Source organism: Ciona intestinalis, chromosome 13 (genome assembly GCF_000224145.3).
Source record: "Ciona intestinalis chromosome 13, KH, whole genome shotgun sequence".
NCBI classification, from domain to species: domain Eukaryota; kingdom Metazoa; phylum Chordata; class Ascidiacea; order Phlebobranchia; family Cionidae; genus Ciona; species Ciona intestinalis.
Genome location: NC_020178.2, coordinates 594,266 through 612,846, shown reverse-complemented (window position 1 = coordinate 612,846; position 18,581 = coordinate 594,266). Strand labels below are relative to the sequence as shown.

At 33.3% G+C, this 18,581-nt stretch overlaps 3 protein-coding genes across 5 annotated transcripts in view; all 3 read left to right on the top strand.

Moving 5' to 3' along the window:
* The window catches only part of LOC101242471, a 357,398-nt gene that overhangs the window by 314,249 nt on the left and 24,568 nt on the right, over positions 1 to 18,581 (top strand). The gene's annotated exons all lie outside the window — the stretch shown is intronic.
* On the top strand, positions 227 to 12,832 carry LOC100176725 (syntaxin-binding protein 1). 2 transcript variants are annotated; one of them, XM_026837376.1, is made up of 17 exons: positions 227 to 347; positions 859 to 908; positions 1,429 to 1,510; positions 1,981 to 2,130; positions 3,345 to 3,448; positions 3,824 to 3,972; positions 4,553 to 4,613; positions 4,904 to 5,058; positions 5,539 to 5,646; positions 6,138 to 6,264; positions 6,698 to 6,917; positions 7,184 to 7,296; positions 7,642 to 7,823; positions 8,423 to 8,586; positions 11,065 to 11,213; positions 11,618 to 11,769; positions 12,421 to 12,832. In XM_026837376.1, the coding sequence occupies exons 1-15, from the start codon at positions 320 to 322 to the stop codon at positions 11,130 to 11,132; spliced, it is 1,761 nt and encodes a 586-aa protein (XP_026693177.1). In that variant the 5' UTR covers positions 227 to 319; the 3' UTR covers positions 11,133 to 11,213; positions 11,618 to 11,769; positions 12,421 to 12,832. The 2 variants fall into 2 exon arrangements, with proteins under 2 accessions (XP_026693177.1, XP_018670145.1); XM_018814600.2 differs by lacking the exons at positions 11,065 to 11,213; positions 11,618 to 11,769; positions 12,421 to 12,832 and adding an exon at positions 9,421 to 10,053.
* LOC100185722 (mutS protein homolog 4-like) overlaps positions 14,881 to 18,581 on the top strand; it is an 8,876-nt gene continuing 5,175 nt past the window's right edge. Inside the window, exons 1-7 of the mRNA XM_026837328.1 lie at positions 14,881 to 15,288; positions 15,555 to 15,645; positions 15,882 to 16,064; positions 16,482 to 16,677; positions 16,924 to 17,039; positions 17,594 to 17,767; positions 18,161 to 18,323. Of these exons, the coding sequence (XP_026693129.1) occupies positions 14,952 to 15,288; positions 15,555 to 15,645; positions 15,882 to 16,064; positions 16,482 to 16,677; positions 16,924 to 17,039; positions 17,594 to 17,767; positions 18,161 to 18,323 (1,260 nt within the window). The 5' untranslated portion in view covers positions 14,881 to 14,951. The remainder of the gene's footprint in view (positions 15,289 to 15,554; positions 15,646 to 15,881; positions 16,065 to 16,481; positions 16,678 to 16,923; positions 17,040 to 17,593; positions 17,768 to 18,160; positions 18,324 to 18,581) is intronic.

Here is an 18,581-nt window from a genome sequence, read left to right as displayed (position 1 = left end):
CGTTAAACTAGCACGCACGTGAAGGCTAAAGTACGAGGCTTGGGACGTTAAACTACGAACACACGTAAAGGTCAAGTAGGACGCACGTCGCTTCGCACGAACTATTAATATATCGGTGAAATATCGGCGCTTTTTTACCGATACCGATTATCGGTGGAACGTAAATATCGGCCGATAATATCGGTGAACCGATATATCGGTCGACCTCTATTTTAAACATTCATAAATTTATTTTTGTTTCAGATAAATTGTGTTGTATGTTTGCTTATGTTTCTCAGTATTGTATCTTACTTATTGTATTAAAAGATTAAGCAGTAACATGGCGCTTAAGGCTCTTATTGGAGAACGTAAGTTTTTTGGCGCTAGTGAAGAATCTCCCCCCACCTTATTTGCTAACCCCTAACCATCAACCCCTAACCACCGACCTCCAACACTTCCCACCAGCCTATTCTGCAATGTACCAGAGGATTCTTCACTAGTGCCAGTTTTTTTTCTGAATATTATATAGTTTGATTATTCGGTTAAATAATTTCACCTGCCATGCACTGAAACAGACATAAACACAAACTGGATATTTGGCGCTAGTGAAAAGTTAACTTTCTGGGTCAAATCTGTATATATATATATATATATATATATATTAAGTTTTTAGCACACAGGATTTGTAATTGAAAGATGCCTAATTCATCTTTATAAGTTAACGTCAGATCTGTGCCAACAGGCACAAAAAAGGTTTTAACAGAAAATCCACACATTTTGTGAAAAATGAAATTTAGAAAAAACTTTGCATTATGTAGTGTAACTAATTTTTCATTAGCAATATATGTAATAATAAACAATATTTATATCATATTACAGGCATCATGAACGATGTGGTGAGACAAGTGAAAACTAAATCAAAGTGGAAAGTATGTTTGTTATTATAATAAATTCATATTATATATACAGTATATATATATTTTATTAATTAGTTTGTTTGTCTTTTTAAATGTTTAGAAGGTAAAAGACTTTTTTATAACTTGAAAGTGAGCTCTTAATCAATGTTTAGCCATAAATGGGATTTTAAAACAAATATGGTTCATTTCCCCAATGCTTACTAGTTATTACTGTATTTTATATTTACACCATTGTATATCAAAATTAATATTTATTATATCATTGTTAACAATTAAAAAAAAATAGAATGTATTTGGCAGTTTACAACCTATATATTATATTTATATATATATGTATATAAGCACTTGGGTAATGGGCCATATATATATATCATTTAGTTAAAATTTTCCGGACTACATTTTGAGACTTATCATGTTTTGCAAATTTTTTGTAAAATGTTTATTTAGTTTATATATAAATATGTTTTTTTTCTTTCTTGTTCTGTTCCATTTATATATCATAATAATTGAAATTAAAATATTTCATTTCCAGATTCTTGTTCTGGACCGTTTAAGTGTCAGAATCATTTCATCCTGCTGTAAAATGAAAGATATAATAGATGAGGGTATAACATGTAAGTACATAATCATATGTATGCCTACTATAGAACATAGCAGCAAAAAATCAATATTGCCCCTGTTTTAGATATAGCTGTATTCAGTTCAGTGTGCAGGTCATTAGGTATTGATTTTCTCTGCTGAGGGTAATTTACATTCAACTTATAAATCAATGGTTTCTAATGGAGTTAAGTTCTAAATGGACCATTTTCAAATTAGAATTGAAAAGGTATAGGCTACTTTGTGACTTAAATTGGGCCTATGTTTTAATATGTTTTGTCCATGTTTTTTCCATATTTTGTCCATAATTTTTCCAGGGTTTTGTCCATGTTTTGTCCAAATGTGCCAGGGAATTTAGCCAGAATTGGCCCATTACTCCAACACCCACAAATTGAAGCCCAGAATTAGCCTATTACCCCAACACACAAAAATTTCTGCCCGGAAATGCCTCATTTCCCACACTAATTAATCCAATGAATTTTCACAGTGGTTGAAGACCTTACAAAAACAAGGCAGCCAATGCCAGCATTTGAAGTCGTATACTTCGTCACTCCATGCAAGGATTCAGTCGAACATATCATAGATGACTTTGTGGATGACAGGAAATATAAACACGTCCATATTTTCTTCACTGATTGTAAGTTAATATTCTGTTACTTTCTAACTTTTTTATCTGGAGCCTGCACTCGACATGCATTTTTCTAAACCATAATATTCTGTTACTTCTGCTACCAGGCATAATGTAAACAATATTTCAACGGCTTATAGTCATATGGTATAAAAACAGAGTGTATTTCTGAAGTTTAGTCTGCACATATTTTCTTCAAAGTTAAAATTCTGTTACTTCTGCTACCAGGCATAATGTAAATAACATTTCAAAGGCTTATCTGGTATAAAAATGTGGTGTATTTTCGGTGTTTAGTCTGTATAAAAAAACATATCCCCAGGACTTCAATAGACCGTTGTTAATTGTTTAAAACACGATCAGAATATTTTTTATATTCTTTGCTAAAGGTATCCCATCTTCCCCCACTATATATACTATACTATAGGATAGCATTAGCATATACATTGTGTGTTTTTCATACCATTATTACTACATTATGCATTATGTATTATGTTGCTTCCTAGAACCTCATCATTTCCTACCATTATATTCCCAGTATCCATTGTCAGTATATGTTATCATGCCATATATGACCTAAAGCCTAATGTACTCCAAGCTGGTGTATGCATATTACATTACATATTTTTATTTGTCACCAATGGGTAGTCCAAATTATGAGCCATACATAAGAAAATACATAAAATTAAAAATAATTACCCACAAAGTTATATATGTGGTAACTTGTAAGCTGGAACGAGATGTATGAAACAGATTAACAGAATATATGTGTTATAACGACTGTCTTACTTTCATTTATCTCTTCAATACAATAACAAAGGTCAGGTTAACGATGAGAAGGGAATTAGCGGTAAAGTATTATGCTATGCGCATACATTAAAACCAAAGCATGCATAAACACATTAGTTGGTTAGCTTTCTCTTCACCACATTAACCAATGAGGTTTCCTGTGTTTGACGACAACTATGAATGTAACTGTATTTTAACAATGTCACCCCAGATTTACCCTGCTGTTAGGTGTCTATACAAACAAGCGGAGCCAAAGTATATTGCATTTACCACATTAATCAATGAGGTTTCTTATGTTTGACAACTGCAAATATCACTTAAAATTTACCAATGTTAAATTTTGTTACCCTTAGCAAGAAAACATCATAGAAAATAAAATATAAACCGCTTAGATCCACTTATATTTTCCCAATATATTGATTTCTATTTTTCCACAGCATGCTCAGACCCACTGTTCAAGATGCTGTGCCAATCCAATGTATCTAAGTACATTAAGTCGCTCAAGGAAGTAAACATAGCATTTCTACCATATGAGTCTCAGGTGCGTATGATGTATGTATTACATTGCATAGTCGCCAAATTAGAGTACATAGATTTTGGTACATAATATCCCATATTTTAATCCTGTTTTTAACAGCCCAAAAAGGCACCATTAGCAATTAGCATATAATATCCCATATTTCATAATCATTTTTTAACAAGTATAGTATATTGGGTAAGTAGGATACCGTTAGCGCAAAATATCCCAGATTTCCTAATCATATTTTTAACAATTACCAATGCTATTATAGAGTCATGAGAATGCGGTTATATAATTCTGTAAATATTCTTTGTTTACTACCAAATGGGACAAAAAAAACATAAACTATCTGACCCCAACCTACTATACATGCTCCTAAAACCCCACAAACCTTAGGTCTTTACACTGGACTGCCCTGATTCGTTTGAAGCTATATACAGTCCCGGCCACACGGATAAGAGAGACAAATGCATGGAGAGAGTCGCTGAACAACTTTCAACATTATGTGCTGTGTTGGGAGAATACCCTTCTATTAGATACAGACAGTAAGTTAAAAGAAATCACATTTTTTGGCTTATTTTATACACAGTAAATTTTGAGCGGGCACGAGGTGTATGGAGCAGATGTTATAAGACTGTCGTTGACCCTTCAATTAAATACATACAGTAAGTTAAAAAAAATCACATTTTTTGCTCAAGTTACATATATGGTAACTTGTAAGTGGGCACGAGGTGTATGAAACAGAACACCCATGTTATAACGACTGTCATTGCCGACCATGTGAAGATAAATAAGGAAGTTTTTTTTAAAATCACGTTTTTTGCAATAAATTACACAAATGATAACTTGTAAGCGGGCACCAGGTGTATGAGACAGAACACCTGTGTTAGAACAACGTCATTGCTCGCCATGCAAAAATAAATAAGTTACATTCATTTATTCTAGAATAGAATGTTTAATTTAGAACTGAATCATACTTATATATATGTGTGTTTTTTTGGGTGTTGGGGTGATGGGCCAACTCTGGTCTAAACCTGGATCCCCTGGCAAGGACGGAAGGACCTTACCCATATAGAATATAGTGTTTAGTTTAAACTTAATCATAATATTTATACTAACCCACAGAGAAGGAGAAAAGTCGTTGCTGCTCGCACAATTACTTCAAAGCAAACTGGATGGTTTTAAAGTAGGTCAATAATTATACTGTATGGCATATATAACATGTTTAAAAAACAAAGCTACATACATGGTAACTCGTAATCAGGCATGAGGTGTATGAAACAGAACACCTGTGTTATAACACAAGGATAAAGTTACTTTCATTTAGACTTTTCATTCATTGTGTAATTAGAATTGACGCAAATTTAAAAATAAACAGTAAAAACAATGAAGTTCTAAAATGTAATGTTTTATCCCAACACGCAAGAACAAACAAGTTATATTTAACATCTAAAAATGTAATGTTTTATCGAATAGGCTGATAAACCAGACATGGGAGAAGGACCAGATAAATCCCGCTCACAGTTGATAATATTAGACCGAGGGTTTGACCCGGTATCGGTGCTTGTGCATGAACTCACATACCAAGCAATGGTGCAGGACCTGCTGCCAATATCTAATGATGTTTATAAGTAAGCGCCTTGTTATGGATTTGCTTCATATACTGTATCATGGCGTCATATTAAGGATGGCATTTTACTGTGAATTTTTAATTATAATGTGTTTTAGCACCCCAATTTTATACCTTAAACTAGCTTTTACCCTGCAGTTAAGTGTCTATACTGTTTTGTTTAGGTTTTGGCATATCAGTTGTATCAGAAAAATCTATAAAATTGTTTTAATAATCAGATCTTCGCTACTGTTTTGATGAGATAAAAAAGATTATGTTATAGTAGGATGGGGGAAGATGAGACACCTTTTCATTTTATTTTCTCGTCCCATTTGGTAGTAAACAAAGAATATTTAAAGAATTATAAAACCGTATCCTTACGACTCCCATAGGCCGTTGTTAATTGTTTAAAACATGATCAAGATATTTGGATATTATGTGCTAAAAGTGTCCCATCTTCCACCACCCTACTATATTATGTTGATTCTATTGTTGTTATTAGATATGAGAACCAACAGCAACCAGGACAGCCAGAGAAACAAGTTCTACTTGACGAGGACGACGATTTATGGGTGTCGCTCCGCCATGAACATATTGCCGTTGTTTCACAGTGAGTATTGGCATCTTATTTAATATATATTATATGTCAAGTTGAACCCACAATTAAACGCTTGTGGCATTTTCTAAAGTTTGGCACTCGGATAAAAAAGGTTAGCATCCCAGTTTTAAACCTAAAATAGTTTTCCCCTGCTGTTAAGTGCCTATACAAACAAGCAGAGCCAAAGCATACTGCATTCACCACATTAATCAATGAGGTTTCCTATGTTTGACAACTATGAGTGTAACTGCATTTTAACAATGTCACCCCAGATTTTACCCTGCTGTTAGGTGTCTATACAAACAGAGCCAAAGTATATTGCATTCACCACATTAATCAATGAGGTTCCCTATGTTTGACAACTATAAGTGTAACATATTTAACAATGTCACCTCTGATTTTGTTACAAATTTAAAAAAAAGTTATTAAAACTCAAAAAACTTTAAAAAAAATAATTAAATAAATATATTTGTTAAAAACAAAATCTTGATGTTTCTTTGCAGGAAAGTGACGTCCCATTTGAAGTCATTTGCGAAGGAGAAGAGAATGGACAGTGGGGAGAAAACAACCATGCGCGATCTGTCTAATATGCTTAAGAAGATGCCGCAGTATCAAAAAGAACTCAGCAAAGTAAGTTTTAATTATTTGAATGTTATTTTCGATATGGCTGACAATTTAGACAACCCATTAACGCCCACAATGGTAGCAACATCAAGCCTTGAACCCATTCATTTAGATAACTTGTTCAATCTGTATTTTCACAGATTTACCAATAGATGTAACATTGGGGGTGTCTTTTATGATATAACACACAAATTTTTCCATTTGCACCTCAGTTTTACACTTTAAAATACAATTTACCCATTTTAAAAAGTTTTGTCCTTGAGCAAGATATTTAACTGTAATTGCTCCAACCCAGTGGTCACTTATGGGTTGTCTAAATTGTCAGCCATATATTACAAAAAAAACTGACAAAAATCCATTAGTGGCCAAGAACCACAATAGTAGCAGCATCAAGCCTTGAACCCATACCGTCAATTTACATTCATTCATATCTCTACAGTACTCTACACATTTACACATGGCAGAAGACTGTATGAAGCAATATACAGACCGTGTCGATAAGCTATGTAAAGTGGAACAGGACCTGGTTATGGGAACGGACGCTAAGGGAAACCATATTAAAGAACCCATGAAAAGTGTGGTCCATATTCTACTGGATAAAGATGTACAGCCGTTCGATAAAATAAGGATCATTCTGCTGTACATTGTGCTTAAAAATGGTATGTATGTATGTATGGTTTTGATATTTTCTATTTTTTTACTTTTTGTACTCTTTTTGAGGGCTGTTTTTACCCTGTTGTTAGGTGTCTTTACAAACAAGCAGTACCAAAGTATATTGCATTCACCACATTAATCAATGAGGTTCCTTATGTTTGACAACTATGAGTGTAACTTTATTTTTGCAATGTCATCCCAGATTTTAACTGCAACTACAAACAGAATAGACTAACACATATATAACTACTAACATATATACTTTACACAGGGATTCCTGAAGAAAACTTGAAGAAACTGATCCACCATGCTGAAATATCGGAAGCTGATCAAGCGTCCATCAGAAACTTCAACCATCTTGGGGTCACCATAGTAAATAATGAGGTGAATCAATGTGACTTGTATATGAATATAACTTAAATGAATAAATGTAACTTTTTATTTTTGTGTGGTGGGGTAATGATTGTGGTTATAACACGGGTGTTCTGTTTCATACACTTTGTGTCTGCTTACGAGTTACCATGTATGTAACTTTCTAACAGCTAGTTTTACAAAACAATAACCTTGAATTGGTTGCACCACTTTTCACATGGGTTTATATAAGTTAAGTTGTATTTGACCGACACTTCAGTATTTTTGACAGCTAGTTTTACAAAGTGTCAACGAAACAATAACCTTGAATTGGTTGCATCACTTTTCACAAATTATTTTTTAAATTCAAAAATTTAGAACCGCAAGAAAAGTGGACCGAAGTTGGAGAGACGTGAGCATGAGGCAACGTACCAGTTATCACGTTGGGTTCCTATTATAAAAGACATCATGGAAATGGCAATTGATGATAAATTAGACCAACGGTTGTTCCCATTTCTTTCTGGGAGAGGATCCGGTTCTGGGAGTACCAGTGTGAAGAGGTAAGAACTGGTTTATACTGGTTTATGTTAAACTGGTTATGTATGTAACGAATGTAACTTATTTATCCCAGCGTGGCTGGAAAACAACAGTCGTTATAACAGGGTGTTCTGTTTTATACACCTTGTGGCTGCTTACAAGTTACCGTGTGTGTAACTTTGTAGGTAATTGTTTATTTGTACGGCTGACAATTTAGACAACCCATTAGTGACCACTGGGTTGGAGCAATTGATGTTAAGTGTCTTGCCCAAGGACACATAAGCACACAATGGGCATGAAAACAATAGTTTAACGATACACAAGAAAACCTGGACCTAATTCTTGATATGTTTTCTACTGTCTTTATTATTGACACAAAAATGCACAAGGGAAAAAAAATTACAAAATTTTTTTTTTTTTAACAGTGGGTGGCCACTGGGTTAGTGACCACTGGGTTGGAGCAATTGCTGTTAAGTGTCTTGCCCAAGGACACATACGCCCACATTGGTAGCAGCGACGAGACTTGAAAAATTAAAAAATTATCTGTGTACTATAAGCTTTGGACCCATTATATAACTCTTCTATATTTCCCCTGACCTAAAACCCTTGTCTATTTTCTCAGTGCTCGATACCATTGGCACAAAGACAAAGGACCATCGGATTACAAATCTGGTCCTCGTCTCATTATATTTGTTATCGGAGGAATGTCGTGCTCCGAGATGAGAACCGCTTATGAGGTCACAAAGAGACTCCGAGACAAAGGAGACAAATGGGAGGTTCTGATTGGTCAGTAACATTTTGAATTTATTGTTTTTTTGTTTCTTTTTTATAATTTCAATTTTTGCTAATTTTTTTTTGTTTATCCTTTTTTTTTTTTTTTGTGTATTTATAATTTCAATTTTTGCTTAGTTTCTGTTTATTTTATTGTTTTCAACCTTTTTTAAAAATTTTTGGTACACAATTTATTCGAAATTTGAAATTTATTAATTTTTTTGTTCATTTTTTTAAATTTAAATTTTTGCCTAGTTTTTCTGAATTTATTCATTTTCTTTTGTCTGGTGTTTAAATTTATAATTATATTTCTGTTCACATATAAATACAAAGACACATTGTAAAGTAGAATCTGTATTTAGTTACATTATTGATTCCGAGTTTAACCTCACCCATATATGATGTATATGCAAATAGTTGAGTAACAATATAAAAAAAATAAAAAACTGATCAATTTTTTATTTGATTTCCATAATTAACAAAGTTTTTTATATTATTGCTATCCTGCTCCTGGAACCGCTTCGATTTGGATACCGTATGTAAACAACTCATGCATGAAATCACATATTATGATGTCACAATTCTATATGTTGTTGTCCTGTCCTTGTGTTATGTCATAATCTTATAAATACCTATTGTAATGGTATGAAAACTATATAATCTTATAAAAACTTATAATAATCTCAAAAAAACTATAAAAAATATTATAAAAACCTATTATTATTGTATAAAAACTATTAAAAAATTGTTATAATCTTATAAAAACTTTTTCTAATCGTATAAAAACTACAAAAAACGATTATATTTCTATTAAAATTATAATTATAAACAAATAATAAATAATTCTAGGCTCCACGCTAGTAGCGAAACCAGTTTCTTTCTTAGAAGACGTTAGCAGGCTGACGAAAACTATCAGCTTTCGAGACTAAAATGACAAAAAAAAACAACATTTATTAAACTTATTTTATGCGCTTATAAAAAACACTTGGGTTTAATTGAAAATCGCATATTGATGGTTTATTAAATGTTTTTAATATTTTTTGCATGAAAATTAATGTTGTTTTTATCTTAAAGCATTCTACAAGGTTTTTTTAAACGAATATTAATTAAAAAAACCCTTATATTACTGTGGGGTAAGATAGATACCGTTAGCACATAATATCCTTTGATATTTCCGAATTTTTTCCTAATCGTGGTTTTTAACAATTAACAAAGCTCTTTTAAAATTGTGATGATATGGTTATATAATTCTGTAAAGTTTTACATTTCTGTTAAAAATAACATTCTTTTTGTACAGCATTCGCACTTCTTATCTTAAGCTGCAATACCAAAAAAGTAATGTATTTTTTACAGAATTGTGGTAATGGGCCAACTCTGGCCTATATTCTAGGTCTCACTATGGGACTTCACCCATATAGAATAGACCTGTTTATCACACAATAATATCCCCCCCCCCCCCTTAAACATTTTTGTCCATTTTAACACATATATATATTAGTAGGGTGGGGGAAGATGGGACATTTAGCACATAATATCCTGATTGTGTTTTAAACAATTAACAACGGTCTATGGGAGTCAAGCGGAAAACGGTTTTATAAATATTTAAGTTTTCTTTGTTTAATACTAAATAAGACAAGAAAATAGAATGAAAGGTGTCCCATCTTTCCCCACTCTTTACTATAGATACAATGCTGCATATTATAACATACCCTAACTTATATACAAGCATGTTATGTGTCTAATCAATATCTACAAAGAAACAATTTATATATTTGTTGTAACCTTAGCGTGAAATTTTGTCGGGTTATAAATTTTGATGTCAAATTCTGTCGTAATTTGAATTTGTTCTAAAGAATAGTAAAATTTTAAGCTGAAATATAGTGTACAGGAAAACGCATATATTATAGTGTAAGTCACATGGTAAATAACCAGATAAGTTGTGTAGGAATACTTATTTCAATACTTCATAGGAGAAAAGTTAGAAGTCTGTTTTTTAAATAAAGGTGACATCATATGCTTTGGCACTTTTGGGTCCAAACCAGATTTTACCCTGCTGTTAGGTGTCCATACAAACAAGCAGGGCCAAAGTATATTGCATTCACCACATTAATCAATGAGGTTCCCTAAGTTTGACAACTATCAGTGTAACTGTGTTTTAACAATGTCACCACAGATTTTACCCTGCTGTTAGGTGTCCATACAAACAAGCAGAGCCAAAGTATATTGCATTCACCACATTAATCAATGAGGTTCCCTGCTAAGATTGTAGCTGTATTTTAACAAAGTGAAAGTGCTACAAAATTCGTAACAAACAAAAATCAAGTCCACCCACTAATAGTAATGAAGAAATATATTTCGCCTAAATGGCATCGCCAGTCTCGTCATTTGAATAGAACTATTCTAAATAATCAGGGTCAGATTTATAAAATTTATCACATTTTCTTAAAATGGAAATAAAATTAAAAATATTAATTAAACTGTCAATATATTAAGGTTCCACTCACTTCTGGCAGCCGAACGAATTATTGGCAGAAGTAGCGAGTCTTACTGAAGGACAATGACGCGATGGGTCGCTGGTAGCCGGGTTACCGTCCGCTCTTCGTAGGAGTTTACGAAGACTTTCAATCTCTAAGAAAAAAAAGGTTATTTTTGCATGGTAGCTTTGCATGAATGTAACTTGTTTATCCTCACGTTTTAGGTAATAATGTATGTATGAATTAATATAACTTGTTTATCCTTGTGTATGGTTCAATCTCAAGGAAAAAAGGTTATTATTTTTGCTAATATTGATGTATTATGAATGAATGAATGTAACTTGTTTATCTTCGCATGGCGGGGTTACGACAGTCATTATAACACTGGTGTTCTGTTTCACGCACCTCGTGCCCGCTTACAAGTTACCAAATATGTAACTTCGGGAATGATTGTTTTTCTGCATGGCTGACAATTAAGTGACCACTAGGTTAGAACAATTGATAAATCATAGCAGTACACAACTTCTAGACTTTTCCAATTAAACATCTTAATAATTTTCGTTTTATGACAGGGCAATGACATCATACAGCCTATTATGACATCAGCAAACACGAACAACAACAATCGTGTTAGATACGGTTCTACTTCTTCAAGTTTGAAACACGACCAGGTTAAATTAAATCTGGAAACAGTGGAGAATAGGGGAAGGTCTTCTTCTAAAAGGTAATCTTATGTGTTACGTTGTGAATAAATCTTTTTATCCTCTTGTATGGCGGGGTAATGACAGTCATTATAACACAGGTATTCTGTTTTATACACCCCATGCCAGATTACGGGTTACCATGTATGTAACTTTGTTGTTAATGGTTTATTTATCCTTGCGTGGCGGGGTAATGATAGTCGTTATAGCATGGGTGTTCTGTTTTATATACCCCATGATTACGAGTTACCATGTATGTAACTTTGTTGTTAATTATTTATTTATCCTCGCGTGGCTGGGTAATGACAGTCGTTATAGCATGGGTGTTCTGTTATATACCTCCTGTCCGCTTTTGAGTTAAAAATAAATGAATGCAACTTGATTATCCATGTTTTCATATTCATGTATGAATATATGTAACATATTTATCCTCGCGGGACAGGGAAGCAACAGTCTTATAACAAATAAAAGTTACTATGTATGTAACTTTGTGGGTGAATTTTTACTTTTGTATAAAGTTTCATAATTTAATATTATATGTAATATATGAATTTTACCACGCACAACAAAAGTTAAACTAGTATCCCATGATGAATAACATTAATTCCACCCTATGTTTAAAGTGCATTTACCGAACATTTTTTGCGCAAATTTTATCAGATTTTAAATATTAGGACTCCACGATCCAGGTCAAGTTCTCGTGGTCGTAAAAATCGTATGATGTCAGAATTTAGCTCTTTAGAGCCATCTAGCGGACACGAAAACCCAGCTTTCAGCGGCACTCAACAATAATGTTACTTTTACGAAACATCTGTGCAAAAATGAGAGTTAAATAATTTTTAACACGATATATTTATTTACATGTCATTTTTTTGTGATTTTTCATTATTTTCTCTTTAAAGCAATATAAAAGTCTTCCGTTTAAAACTTTTTCTGAAGTTCCTAGCGAAAAAAAAAAGAAAAAAGTGATTTTAATGTTTCTGTTTATTTTTTCTCTAGATCAAATCAAAGTTGTGTATTTTATTGATGTTCTGTCGAAGTTAATCATTCCATCGTTACTGTTAATATAAAGATAACAATAATATCAGATATCTGTTTTCTGCTAAAACATCAATTTTTAATTCACTCGTTTGGTAACTTATAACTGTGTCTCAAAAATGTTGTTTCCCAGTGAAAAAGTTCCCTATATTTTTGATGTGTCCTTTGGCAAGACAATAACGGCAATTGTACCCATCCAGTGGTCACTGGTCCAAATTGTCAGTCAGACAAAAAACCACCACCCACAAAGTTACATATGTGGTAACATGTAAGCAGTCATGAAGTGAATGAAACAGACCATCAGTGTTATAACTACTGTCATTGCCTCATCATACAAGGATAAATAAGTTTCATTTATTCATCATCATAATATACAGGTATTGAAACTGTATTATGAGGTGATGAATTGGACTGTTGATGAACAGTTGAACATTAGGAAAATTTAGATTCTAAAATCTATAGAAGAATCGTGATGAGTGATGTCATAGTGGAATGTATGATGTTATAATAGTATGTGTGGTATTATAATGGTATGTGTAATATAGTAGGGTGGGGGAAGTTGAAGACACTTTTAGCTCATAATATCCAAATAGCCTGATCGTGTTTTAAACAATTAACAACGGTCCATGGGAGTCGTGAGGATACCTTTTTATTATTCTTTGACTATTTTTCATTAGTCATATAACTTAAGCTGGAGTTACACCTTTGCACAAGACATAGAAAATGTATTTTAAGTTCTTAAATAACTACTTTTCCAGAAAAGTTTAAACTCGCCACCAAAATAAAGTTAACATTTATAATGTAAACACACCAGCAAATAAAATGCTGTACTTGGTATATTTGCGTTTTTCGCACAAAATTTGTCACTTCTGTAGCCTGTTGCAAAATTTAGTACATACTAATTATGGGAACATTTTGCATGCAATGTTTAAATATATTATTGTTTGCAATTATATTTTAGCTCTTATTAACCTGTTACACATGTTATTAAAATTGTTACGTTGCAGAAGTTAAAAGTTATGTTTATTTCTACAAATAAGGCTGAACAGTCCAAGCAAAACGTATTTAAACCAGTTTTAGTGCTAACATGTTTTTGTTTAGTTGGGAAAATAAACTGAAATGGATTTTGTCCCTTAAAAAATTACGTATTGTGATGTCTATTTTTAAATGGCAAAAGCGAGAAAACGCGGGAAAATTTCGAGCAAGCAATTTTAAAATGTGAACAAAACGCGGGCGTTTAAATGTTTTTTATTATTAGAGGCCTACGGATTGCTAATCTATAGTTGGCTTTAGATTTTAGAAAGTCTTTGTCAGTCGTTGTATAGAGTTTGTAAGAAGTTAGGGCTATTTATATGACATAGAGCTATACAGAGAAGACGGAATTTTTTTTCCGCTAGGAGTCGATGACAAATTCGTTTCTCTATTCTATGGGGAGCAGTTAGTTTTACGGTTTATACACATAGATATAAACCATAACTCCAAACTCGTGCTAATCAAACAAAAAAAAACTTGAAAAAAAAATTAAAAAAGTATTCCACTGTGCGGGACTCGAACCCGGTAAAAATGAAACAAAGAGAGTAAACGACCGCACGCAAACCGTTACACCACAGACTCGACGAAAGTAAACAGTATATAACCGACATAATGTGGGAAATATGTTCTTACTAGTGTTTTATATATTTATAAAGGTATTATTATTATTTAATTAATTTGTTTTACATTTATTAACACTTTGTAGTGCTGTTTTGTTCGTTTTCCCGTATTTTTTAAATTAAGTAATTACCGACGCCTAGCGGAAAAAGTTTTCCGTCTTCTCTGTATAGTCCCATGTATTTATATGTGTATGAATGAATGTAAAGTTGTAAACTGCTTTATCCTCGCGTGACCGGAAAGCGTCACTCGTTATAACACGATTGTTCTGTTTCATACGCCTTGTGACAGCTTACGAGTTACTTATATATAAACTTGTAAAGGTTTATAATACGTTTTAGAATTTTAGGCTGAACAAAGCATATTTTCATTTGTTGTTGCTACCGGAAGTAACCTAATACATAAATAAATTGCTCTTCCTTTAAAAAGCGTAATTTCTGTACTTAAATTTTTTCTTTTTTAACAGGAGAGTTTTTTACTTCTATATAAAGATATATTCTTTCTATTTTAGTACAGAATGGCACATAGGAAACCTAAATACAGATACGGACTTCTTGAAACTCCAGAAACATCCGATTTTGGCGACGAAACAACATTGCAATCTTCCACAGTATGTGACAGTACGTTCCATAAAACAATAGAACAAGCTGGACCTTCTAACCGAGCTAATATATCACCATTTACACCTACTACACCTAAATGCAACTATGTTTTTGTCGCAAAATCAAATTTTCAAGCTAATTCAAGTGATAATTGCACACCGAAGAACAGAGTGAAGTTATCACATAACTTTACGGACAGGACTCTCCTTGCTTCTGATGAAGCTTCTACTTCCAGCAAGTCAAGTACCCCAGGTAAAATATTGAATAAATGAATGAGTGTAACTTATTTATCTTCACATGGTGAGACAATGACAACATAGGCTTAATTTGACGGCACTGGCATAATTTGCTATGACCCAAACACAACAGGTTTTGAATAAAATTGTTTTATTATCAAAAAGAATCACCCACAAAGTTACTTACATGCTTTCTCAAATAAGACAGAACACCTCTGTTATAACAACTGTCATTGCCCCGCAAAGGATAAATAAGTTAAATTCATTTATTTTTCTGCACAGTGTTCCAGGTACCCAGTGGTTACCCTCCAAAAAGAGTTGGATCTTTTCCTAATGTAGCACAAAGAACACCAATCTTCAGGCCGAATAGCAGGTAAATATAAATACTCAGATCTACATACTAATTTACTATTACTACAAGAAAACAATATTTTGACAGATATAGTAATACATAAAAAAATAATTACCTACAAAGTTGCATACATAGTAACTCGTAAGCGGGCACGAGGTGCATAAAACAGAACACTCGTATTATAACGGCTTTCATTACTCTACAACATAAGAAAAAATAATTCATACTCATTTATTTAACTGTATTATTTTTCACAGGGCACCCAGTTCTTCTAATTTGACCAAGAGCACGCCCAGGAGGTCTATAGTTACACCTAGTGGATATAAAAGTACACCACGAACCACGCCACGTAGTCGTAACACTCCGAAAGTATCAGAAACGCCAAGAAATAATGATCCTTCAATTGTGGTGACCATTGTAGAAGGCAGGGGTCTAGCCAGGTAGTTAAATAATGAATGAATAAATGAATGAATGTAACTTATTTATCAGTGCATAGCGGGGTAATGGCAGTTGTTATAGGACAAGTGTTCTGTTTCATACACTTTGTGCCCACTTTAGAATAAATGAATGAATGTAACTTATTAATTCTTGCATGGCGGAGTAATGACAGTCGTTATAACACAGGTGTTCTGTTTCATACACCTCGTGTCAACTTTGAGTTATGAATAAATGTAACTTATTTATCCTCACATGGCCTGAAAAAGACAGTCGTTATAACATGGGTGTTCTGTTTCATACACCTCGTGCTCGCTTTTGAGTTACTACCACACAGTAGGACCTCACAAATATTAAATAAAATAGCAAAACGCACCCAAACTACTAACTATACCTCATATAAACCTTACTATTATAAACAGAGGCGAAATAGGAATGGCTTCAATTGACTTAAAAAATCCAATTCTGACGTTATCCCAATTTTCGGACTCTCAAACTTATGTGAAAACGCTCACAAAGCTTCAGATTTTGTCTCCGATTGAAATAGTTTTTCCAAGCACGATGTGTGATAATGGGAGCATGACACAAGTGTTCAAATTTGTGAATGAGAATTTTCAGGTATGTTATAGACATAGTTTGTTTGTACTGTGTGATATTTTTGTTAAGTTATTTAGTTATGTAAATTGGGGTATAGTAGTTTGGGGTAAGATGGTACATGTTTTTATTCTCCTTTAACGTTTTGTTTGTTAGTAAACAAAGTTGTTATATTCACCTCGTATATTCACCGTGTCTGTTATATTCAAGTTACCACGTTTGTAACTTTATATGCTAACTAGTAACTCTCTTCTATTCATTTCACAACAGAGTTCTAACATAACAACCGTACAAAGACATTACTTTAATGAAACAAATGGTCTTGATATGATTAAAAGATTGGTCATGAGGGAAAATAGCTCTGTGGTAATGGATGTAACAGCTAAGTAAATATGCTATGTGTAGTGGTGCTGTTCTTCTATTCTATGTGGGTGAGGTCCTTGTCAGGGGGGGATAGGATTTAGGCCACAGTTGGCTGATTACCCTAACACCGATGTATGAGGGCAACAACAGTCGGTATAACACGGGTGTTTTCTTTCATACACCTCGTGCCATCCTACGAGTTACCACATATGTTACTTTGTGGGTGTTTTTTTTTTGTTTTTTGGGCAGTTTAAGCATCACTATATATTACTACATTAAATACACCTAAAAAACCGTTAATTTTTATGCATACCTAAAAGTCTGTTAAAATCCTCTGACCTATACTCTATTAGTTATGTAACAAATTTCTGTTACGTAAACTTTATATGTCCTTTAAAAACTGCACGCCGTTTTGCAAAATGCTATTGTGAATTTTGAGGGATTGAATTATTTTAGCAAAATGGTACCAAAAATGATTAAATTTACATTTTCACACCTTTGTTATTCTTTTCTATATGGTGGAGGTCCTACAGCGTGGCACGCCATGGGACCTAAAATTTTTAATTTTTTGTTTCAGATACTACTGTCTTGCAGCCAGTGCAGCATTGATAAAATATGTTGAATTTGTTCAAAACACAATATACGCATCAGAATCATTGAGGATCGTATTCAAAGGCAGCGAACAAACTACTTTAATAGATGCTGGTACTTCTTCTGTGTTGGAACTCGCTGTGAATCTAAATGACCCAAAGTAAGGAATATTTATACAGGTTTTGAACCTTTTTTTATTTGTTATCTACATGAGTGAGGTCCTACAGTAGGGCAAGACGTGGGGCTTCGGATTTAGGCCAGAGTTGGCCATTACCACTACATCCAGGGTGCTACAACCCATTAGTGACCACTGGGTTGGAGCAATGTCTATTAAATGTTTTGCCCAAGACACATACACCTACCAGTATGGGGCATTGAACCCGGTATCCTTCGGTTACAATGTAATCGCCTAACCACTAAGCCACAGCGCCAGACAAACGCAAATTACCAATTTCTAAAAAGCTAAAATATTTCCTTAAAAATCCTTCTAAATTTCATTATTTTTTTAAATGAAAACCTACTTAAAAAAATGTTAATAAATTTTTTTCTTCAGAAGCGACCAATCTTTATATGGTGTTCTGAACCACACAAAGACACAGGGAGGATCCCGTCTTCTCCGATGTAACGTCCTCCAACCTCCTAATGATGTTGAGACCATCCAAGGGAGGCTAGATTGCGTGGAGGATCTTTCAAACTCTTCAGAGCTCTTCTTTGGGTGAGCAGTGTTGCCATTTATTTTTTGCAGAGGTGCCATTTAGTTTTTCAGTGTTGCCATCTAGTAGTTCAGTGTTGAGCAGTGTCTTTATTGTCAATGTTCCCAGTTTTTTCTGTGGTGATTTTATTTATTTAGCAGTGTTTCTTTTTTTAGGATAGTTTTTTATTAGTTCAATGTTCTTTTTTCAGTTTTTCCTTTTTATATTTTAATAATAGCAGGGTAAAAGCTGTTTTATGTAAAACTGCTGTACTAAAACATA